The 8,847-nt window shown below is 47.5% G+C and overlaps 2 protein-coding genes across 2 annotated transcripts; both read left to right on the top strand.

The window, feature by feature from the left end:
* Positions 1 to 88: 88 nt before the first annotated feature.
* On the top strand, positions 89 to 4,915 carry tmprss7 (transmembrane serine protease 7). Its single transcript, XM_077624921.1, has 18 exons — positions 89 to 148; positions 543 to 747; positions 865 to 995; positions 1,059 to 1,126; positions 1,444 to 1,637; positions 1,721 to 1,756; positions 1,822 to 2,050; positions 2,127 to 2,251; positions 2,326 to 2,432; positions 2,501 to 2,607; positions 2,696 to 2,832; positions 2,905 to 3,012; positions 3,102 to 3,209; positions 3,274 to 3,390; positions 3,830 to 4,004; positions 4,063 to 4,331; positions 4,405 to 4,541; positions 4,614 to 4,915. The coding sequence occupies exons 1-18, from the start codon at positions 89 to 91 to the stop codon at positions 4,773 to 4,775; spliced, it is 2,475 nt and encodes an 824-aa protein (XP_077481047.1). The 3' UTR covers positions 4,776 to 4,915.
* Positions 4,916 to 5,190: 275 nt separating this feature from the next.
* LOC144092131 (suppressor of tumorigenicity 14 protein homolog) lies at positions 5,191 to 8,301 on the top strand. The gene is made up of 12 exons (XM_077624920.1): positions 5,191 to 5,547; positions 5,607 to 5,754; positions 5,818 to 5,942; positions 6,401 to 6,468; positions 6,551 to 6,744; positions 6,863 to 6,952; positions 7,022 to 7,244; positions 7,313 to 7,458; positions 7,636 to 7,733; positions 7,799 to 7,902; positions 7,977 to 8,110; positions 8,186 to 8,301. The coding sequence occupies exons 1-12, from the start codon at positions 5,482 to 5,484 to the stop codon at positions 8,299 to 8,301; spliced, it is 1,512 nt and encodes a 503-aa protein (XP_077481046.1). The 5' UTR covers positions 5,191 to 5,481.
* Positions 8,302 to 8,847: the final 546 nt, after the last annotated feature.

Genomic DNA, 8,847 nt, shown 5'->3' with positions numbered 1-8,847 from the left:
TTGTCATCTGGTCGTGCGGCGTGGTGGTACTTGCTGGTTATTTTAAAGATGCGTCTTAAGAAGAGGTTTTAATGGGGGTGCCGGTGCCATGGATTCCGAGCGCAAGGAGAACGGAGATGCCGACACGTCTCAACAGGAGGCCGCCAATGTAAGAACATGCTTCTTTTTCATATTTATGCTACTACAGTTGAGCCTATAAGCCTTTTTGGTGAATTTTCACTTTAAACGTGCACTAAAAAAAAGGTTGTCTAGACTAATTTTTTTCATGCTTGAATAGAAAAAATGTTATTCACCCTCTCTTGTTTCAGGAAATGAATAATATATATTCACCGGCGTGTAATTCAATGCACCAGACTAGAATTGAAGTAGCGTTACAGCAATACAGATGCATCTTTTGTCTTTTTCTATTATAGTCCAAAGTGTTAACGGTTCACTGAGTCAAGCTACTTGACATTTATTTGTTCTACGCTATTAATCACGCACTTAATATAAGCGCAGGTTCTCCCAAAGGTCAAGTTATCTCACTCGTGTTTCAATAACAGGTTGAAGATGTCTCCGTGGAGCTGTCAACGGTGGACCACACGCTGCAGAAGCTGTGCAGGATGTACAGGAAGACAAGGAGGAAGCCCAAAGGCCTGGCCAGGTTTTGGGCGTACCTGCTCAGCATCCAGCACCTGGCTGTTATCATCACGGCTGTGGTCTTTGTGCTGGTGGTGATCCTGTGGTCGCTGCTTTGGGTTTTTATCTGTAAGTCTGTCTTCAAATGCGCAACAGTCTGCCAAAATGCAATATTTTGTCTCCATGTTGGAGAAAAATACCAAATCAAAGTGTGTGGGGCGTTTGCATTCTCGATAACTACCCCAGTTCGTCGCGAAAGCAACAGCGGTGTTTACTTTGCTGGGATGTTCCGCGTTGCCAACGTGGAATTCATCCCAGAGTACCGCCAGGCCGAGTCCCACGAGTTTGTCTCCATGGCGAGCAAGATAAACCATGTGGTACGTAGCACTGTGCATGATTATCTTTGTATACTCGTGATATTTTAATTGTTGTTACTACAGGTGAACGGCGTGTACAAGACTTCCTCGATAGCTCGCCTATACAAGCACGCTATCATTTCAGACCTCAGGTAAGGCGAGGGGGGCCTAGTTTGAAGGGAGGGTATAAAACAAGGGTCTGCCAACTATTCCATAAAGAACCGCAATGGGCGTAGGGTTGCATTACAATCAAAAAACATCTTTTCACCAATCTGGCAAAAATGTAATCACTTTATTGGAATAAAACATAAGGTGATCTCTAGTACTATAAGCTACTCTTTCATTTTTAGTCTTTTCATCTATAATCTTGATAACATTGGAATATAAAACAAGGCGTTCTGGTGTTCCACAAGGATCCATCTTTGTCCCCATCCGCTTTAGCATTTACCTTGCTTTTGGGATCCTTCAGTACCACGAATAAGGGAGGCGTACTGGTGCACTTCTGGATGGTTTTCGAGGTCCCTCGCCTGAGGAGCGCAGCAGTTTGTGAAGAATGCGTGGCCGCCATCCTAAGGGACTCAGTCCATACCACCATGAAGAACTGCTCGTCAGTCGGCTACCTGCTGAGCCTGCCTGTGGACATCGACTCAATCCTCGTCAATGGTAGATTACTTTACAATCTTAGATGTTTTTATATATATATTTTTAAAACTAACTATTTGGGGTTTATATTTATTTTCTAACAGCTGTTCAACGCTCAGACTACTCATCCAATGCAGCAGGTGAGCTCTCATTTGTGGCTACGGATTCATTTCATACCGCCGTACTAATGCGTTCTCAACTTCAGGTTCCAAATGTATAGACAAACTTTACGCCAGCCTTCCCGGGTCAAAGGTGCCTTTGAACGTGTTTTCCTCGTGGGGAGGCGTTCGATGCCACGTAAAGCTCACCGCTGTGGCCGGTTTTCTCATCCGGCTGACCGTCGCCTCCTTCCAAATCGAGCCTAGCGACTGCGTTCACGACGCGCTTACCGTTTACGACGCCCTTCTGCCCCTGAGGGGCCGAGCTCTCCACAGGTGAGTCTCCAAAGCTAAGGAGAAAATTAAACATATTAGTGTGTATTTTTCTAATGAAGGGGTTGAATGCGTGCAGAATGTGTGGACCGATTTCTAGCACAATCTCGCTCGTGTCGACCTCCAATGCCATGCTGCTGTCGTTCACCATGACCAGTGGACCAAAGAGCTTCAGAGGATACTTTGAAGCCATCGCAGAAGGGCGTATGACACATTATTTCAATTTCACACATACATACTCAAAAAAAACTTTTTAAATCTACTCTTCTCCTCTCCAGGCTGCAGTTCTCACATTACGTTTGAATCACATGGGACCGGGCAGATCTACAGCCCTTTCCACCCCAGTTTGATGCCCCCTCACTGCTCTTGCACGTGGATCTTTCAGGTATGCGCAGTTAATATGGTATATTGCATTTATTTTTATTTATTTTTAATTTATTAATTTTTATTTAGACTCCTGATGCCACTTTGGGGGTTGCCCTGCAACTCCACAATTATGTTCTGAAACCAAAAGACATGAAGGCCTGTGTACACGGATGGTGGAAGGTCAACGAAGTTATGTATGTGCAATCATAAATGACATTTAAAAAGTACAATTTTCATAACAAATCTCATAAGTCGCTTTTTTGACAATAATGTCAATTACAGTTTCTGTGGTATCTACGTGGGACACGAAAGCGTCTTTCGCATACCGGGCCGTAATGCCGAAGTGGAATTTCGCTGCAGCTCTCGAAGTGCCGCGAAACCATTTCAGGCGTCGTACAGCCAATACAACGTCACCCAACGTAAGTGTTTATTTTTGTAAATGTAGTAGAAAGATGAGATAGTGTGGCTGACGTTATCTTTCTCCTCTATAGCCTGTCCAAAAAGTCACTTCTTGTGTGCCACGGGACTCTGCGTGGAAAAAAGTCGACGCTGCGACGGGCTGGACGACTGCCAGGATGAAAGCGACGAGGTTTTTTGCTGTAAGTTGAGTTCTAAATGGACGAAAGTAATCAGAGTTTATTATCTAGTTTTGTGTGTGTGTGTTTTGAATATATATCTACAATTTCAGCGCAGCCTAGCAAAAATTGCGGCGGTGCGACCCCTCTACATCCTCTATTTGTCTGCAACGGCGAGACAGACTGCATCAACGGACTGGATGAAACCAACTGCACGCAGGGTTTGGCTCTATAATTAGTCATCGTATGTGCGTTCGTTTCCTTGTGATATTTTCCATTTGACAGAAACAAGCTGCTCAGCTGTTAGCTATCAGTGTGACGGTGGTTCGTGCATCCGGAAAAAGAACGCTAGGTGCGACGACATCACTGATTGTCAGGATGCAAGTGACGAAAAGGATTGCGGTGAGAAAACTCGCCTGTATACCATACTGTCTTTTTGCACATTACTATTTGATAACAAATTAAATCTATGTGTAAAGTATTTGAAGAGTTTATTGTAACATACATAGTATGTATATCACGGTTGTGTTCATGCTACAGTAGCTAACATGATAGTGGTTCTTTATCATCTATGTAGAAGGTGCTTTGTTCCCCTCTTGTGGTATTTTGTGGTTAATTACAAATTTTGTTTCATTATATGGTAGTATTTAGATTTTGAAAACTCAATTTTAAATATATTGCCCTCTATGTTCAGTTTTAATTTTTATTTTAATATTTTACTCTTAATATATTTTATTTCTGAGCCTCTCCCAATCAAAGTGAACTGTCCATTAGTTTAAGGGAGTTTTTAGATTTTTAACCAAATTGTATTTTCTTTTTAAAAATATATTCCTCTTTCTAGCTTGCGGGCTTTCCGTGGCCCCCGAGATCCCACGAATCGTGGGTGGTAGCGACTCGGAAGAAGGCGAGTGGCCTTGGCAGGTCAGCTTGCACTTCTCCGGTCACCTGATTTGCGGCGCTTCCGTGCTCTCCTCCCATTGGCTCATTTCTGCGGCGCACTGTTTCAGCAAAGACAGGTGGCTCCTCCGTCATTCTTTCTCACCTTTCGCCAAACTGACCCCCGAACACGCGCAGGCTTTCCGACCCGCGGCGCTGGCGGGCTCACCTGGGCGCCCTGACGCAGGGCGGCGCGCGGCACGTGGCGGAAATCCAGCGGATCGTGCCGCACGAGTACTACGACGCCCGTACGCTGGACTACGACGTGGCGCTGCTGAGGCTCAAGAGGGCATGGCATGCCTCGACGGACCCGCCGGTTCGACCCGTGTGCCTGCCCGCCCCCTCGCACGCCGTCACCGCCCGGCATCGCTGCTGGGTGACGGGATGGGGATATCGCTCGGAAGAAGGTGAAGAATCAAAAGGGAAAATTATGCATTCTTCTGTATGGCCATTGTTGATTTATTGTATTTATTTTTGCAGACAAGTCGTTACCATCTGTGCTGCAGAAGGCGCAAGTGTCCATCATGAGCCAGACTGAGTGCAAGAAGACTTACGGCCCCGTGTCGCCCCGCATGTTGTGCGCGGGGGTCCCGTCAGGGGAGCGAGACGCCTGCAGGGTAAGCGTCGCATCCCTCACCTCCCAAATGGCTATCGTTCAAGTGTCCGATCTGTCGTTTGCGACGTGTCAGGGGGACTCGGGCGGGCCGCTGTCGTGCCAGGCGCCAGACGGGGGCCGCTGGTTTCTGATCGGCATCGTCAGTTGGGGGGCCGGCTGCGGCAGACCGGGCCTGCCTGGCGTCTACGTGAGGGTCAGCAAGTTCACATCGTGGATCTACGGATATATCCGATGACATGCGCTTCATTTAACGGGTTGCTTGTCATTGATGGTGCTAGACGTCCAATCCGTTCTGACTGGGAGGGCTAGCAGTGATCATAAAAGGATGTCTAGTGAGTTAAAAAAGTCGTATTTTATTGAAAAACTAAATATAGATCACCGTACATTGTTTTATATTTAGTAAGGTTATCTAATCAAATAATTTATTGATTAATCTAATAATAAACTAATACTTGATCATTTTTGTGGTTAATCAACTTCCATTTATTTATACATACCCTATTTGAAATGAATGTACATATTTAATTCTAAATTATTTACGCAAAAATTTCAAAATTACCGATGAACTTTTTTACTTTCCCGCTATTTTTTTATTTGATGATTTATTTCCCGAATCCAAAGTATTTGTCGAGTATCCCGATCCAGTTAGAAAGCACAAAATCTCAGTGTTCTCTTGGCGTCATCTGATGCCTGATTAGCGATCGAGGGGGTCTCGCTCGACCCCCTTCCGACGCACCTCAATTGCTACGAGGGGCAAGTTTGCCCACAATATCGGCCGCCCGCATAGTGGCCTCATTGTCCCCTGCCCTGCCGGCGCAATGCATTCTGGGTCTCCGGCCGACACCTGAAAAGTGGAGCGGGCGAACGAAAAAGAGGCTCGGGTTTCGACCGGGGGTTCTCTCCCTCTCCATCGCCGCTCCGGAACCGACTTTGACTCCGCGATGAGGGGGGAAAGCTGCCAGGTGTACTGCGTCTTCGGCCGCGGACGCGACTCCTCCGAGGCGCAGGTGAGACCCTCCGAGTTCTCCTAACGCTTGCTAAAAATAAGGTCATCTTTAAACTGCAGAAAGAAGAAGGCCATCCGAGGCTCCTGACGGCATTCAAAGAGGAGCAGGTGTCTCTCGGATGTTCTTCCTGGAGGAGATGGGCTTTGAGGCTCCTTCCCGTGTTCTGCTGCGCCGCCGCCTTGGCTGTCGCCGCTCGCTACTTGACACGTGAGTCCTTTAACATGTGTTGAAAATACCTGCCAAATGACAAATGTCACGTTTCCACCTTAGCCCCGCCCTTCTCCGTCTTCTTCCTGGGATGCAGCGTGGAGTTCCCAAACTTGAGCTTCTCAGAGGAACTGGCCAACTACTCCTCGGAGAACTTCCAAATGCAAGCTCAGGCCTTAAAACCTTACGTGAGTGATGCTTTTTCCTCACTTTTTCACGTTCTTAGTTTTCCCCCGTCGTCGCTTCGCTGTTTAAATGTAAAGGTGAAACCGGAGCTGGTCGGTTGTAAATTGTGTGGGTATCTGAGGGGGGTCCGAAGGGTCCTCGGGGATCTGTCCCTTTTCACTGCGGAGGACAAACCGGCCATAGTGAGAGGACGAGCAAAACAAACGTTGTCTGTGTCATTTATGCACTCACACACACTTCACTCTCTGCTAACACTTTAAACCGAAGTTGTCAAAAACACGGCCCGTGGGCCAGAAGCGGCCCACTACGGGGTATGATCTGGCCCGCTGGGTGGTTCTTTGTAGCTCATTCATACTGATTTAAATGCTTTTATTTTTTCGACAGGGCTACCATAATCCTGAATTTTGTGTTCAAAATTGAAACTCTTTGAACCGGATTGACCTATAATAATTCTTTTTAGTTCTCAGAACTCTACAAGTCTTCACCGTGGAGCTCCTACTACCTGCGCTCAGGGATCGCGGCCTTCAGGTACGCAGCTGCGAAAACATCCGATACTTTTGCCTATGGTGAAAATGAATGAGAAGGAAAAAAAAAAGTGATTGTGCGGTAGTGAAGGTACGGAAGGCCTTAACGTCTTCTACTGGAGCCAGTTCTCCGCTCCCGACCGTGTCGCCGTGGCGATTCGAGGGTCTGGCCCGGATGGGCTGCAGCGCCGATTTTCGGGCGATGATAAGGTTCTGCGGGATGGGCGGAGAGAGCAGCGCTACTACATGGAGCAGGATGATGTCACGCTACACTCATTGGGTAATGGAATCGACAGATCATTTTCTCAAAATTCTGATTATAATAAACCACGCTGACGGTACCTCAAATGAAATCCCTTGAGTTTTTTTTTTTAAACATATATATTCCACCCGTTTAGGTTTGGTTCCTGATGACTGGGAAGAAAAATCTGACAAGCTTAAGAATCCAAACAGCCTCCAGAGTGGGAAATGGCAGCTGGGCTTCCAAGGTGAGTCTGCCGCTCACAAAAAAAAAACGAGAGTAAAGCTGACATTTGCTCCCGGCTTTCCATTCGTAGCAGTGTCCTTTGACATGTACGCCAAACCCGGTGTGAACCGCAGCCTGATTCTAGCGAGTCCCAAGAAGCCGTACTACCAGTGGCGTCTACGCGTGCCGTCGGGTCACGCCGTCCGCCTGGTGGTCCTCTCGCTCCACGCCGGCGGCGCGCCGGGAAGCTGCGGCGCTCATAAGCTGTCGACCTACGACTTCCTGCTGCCCTTGCAAAATAAGATCATTGCCAGGTATGCTCCGATCTATTTACGCTCGTGACTGTTTGAGATGTTTTTTTTTTTGAAAATGATGTCCGCAGGTGGTGCGGGCTGCCCGTGCCGCGGGACTCGTCAGCCGCCATGAGGTTGACGTCCTCGGGGAACGTCATGTTGCTCACCTTCTCCTTCGGCCGGCAGAGGGAAGGGGCCGTCTTTCGAGCGTACTTTCACGCTGTGGCCAAAGCAGGTTGGGAATTATTAGTTGACATGATTCTAAAGTCCGAAACAGTTGGAGGACAAACGTTCGACTTGCAAAAAAATAGTGTGAAATATTTCAGAAGCCCTTAAATCGAATTACATCGTTGAAAAATCCACAAACCGAGTTAAGCACCCCTGGTGTGTGCACGTATATGCTCATCTTTAGGTTGTGGAGGCGCCATGTCCTTGTGGAACGGCTCCATTTCTTCCCCTTACCACCCGGCCCACTACCCTCCTAATATCGACTGCAAGTGGACATTACGAGTGAGTCACACCAGAATGTTCATTAAGGGATCTAAAATGATTGAATCGTTTTTTTACCCTTTTAGGCACCCTTACCCGGCTACTCCATTTCGGTAACAGTAGTGACCCTGGACATTCAGCGGTCGTCGGACGGGTGCGAGAAGGACTGGCTGGACGTGGGTGGCGTCAAGTGAGTCGCCCTGTTGATCGGCCGGGAAGGATTCCGATGATCACATGACCCAGATTGTTTATTACCGGGCAAAGATTGTGCAACCAGGTATCAGACGGCGAGAGGAAGCGCGTCTACTCCTCTCCGCTGTCCATCCACTTCCATTCGGATCAATCTGTGACCCAACGTGGTTTCTCTTTGCTCTACCGTGCCGTCTCCACTTTGGGCCGTAAGTGTAGACAGGTTTGTTTGTTTGTTTGTTTTAAAGCTGTAGTGTAACCATTTTTTGTTGCGTCTACTGTAGCTTCATGCAGGCCCGGAGAGGTGTTGTGTGGCGACGGCCAGTGCAAAGCTCAGTGCGGCGTCTGCGCGGACAGCGGCGAAGACGGTGATTGTGGTCAGTCGACACTCCAAAAATAATTTTAAAAACACGCTCTGCCAGACATTTGTTTGATTCCTTGTGTTCCCAGGAAGAAAATGTTACCACACGTGTGGGAAGAAAGCTTGTTTGCCCAAGTCTTCAATGTGCGACGGCGTGGCCGACTGTAAAGACCGCAGCGACGAATTAAATTGCACCCGAGCACGTGAGCATCGATGTTGATCAAATTTGGTGGCGTTAAGCGTATTTATTGATGTTTCTGGTAGACTTTAAGGGTTGCTCAGCGTCCTCATTTCAATGCGCCAATGGGAAGTGTGTGAGCAAACTCAACCCCGAGTGTGATGGCGTGATGGACTGCTTTGACGGGTCTGACGAGCTGCGGTGCGGTAAGTTAACATTTTTGGGGTTCTTTTTGCAGGTGGCCATTGAAAAATGCCTTTTGGTTACCCTGTAGGCATGTTTTAAATACATTTGCAAAGATACATGTTTTTAAATTGGCCGTTTGGGGGCACTGCAGCACATATGGGGCTCTTGACTTTGACATGTAGTATTTCTTTTTTAAATTTTGATTTGGCATCGTTCGCAGG

The sequence above is a fragment of the Stigmatopora argus genome, chromosome 17 (assembly GCF_051989625.1).
Source record: "Stigmatopora argus isolate UIUO_Sarg chromosome 17, RoL_Sarg_1.0, whole genome shotgun sequence".
In the NCBI taxonomy this organism is placed as follows: Eukaryota; Metazoa; Chordata; class Actinopteri; order Syngnathiformes; family Syngnathidae; genus Stigmatopora; species Stigmatopora argus.
Note: the sequence above shows the minus strand (reverse complement) of the source record. Positions and strands in the feature narration are given on the sequence as shown.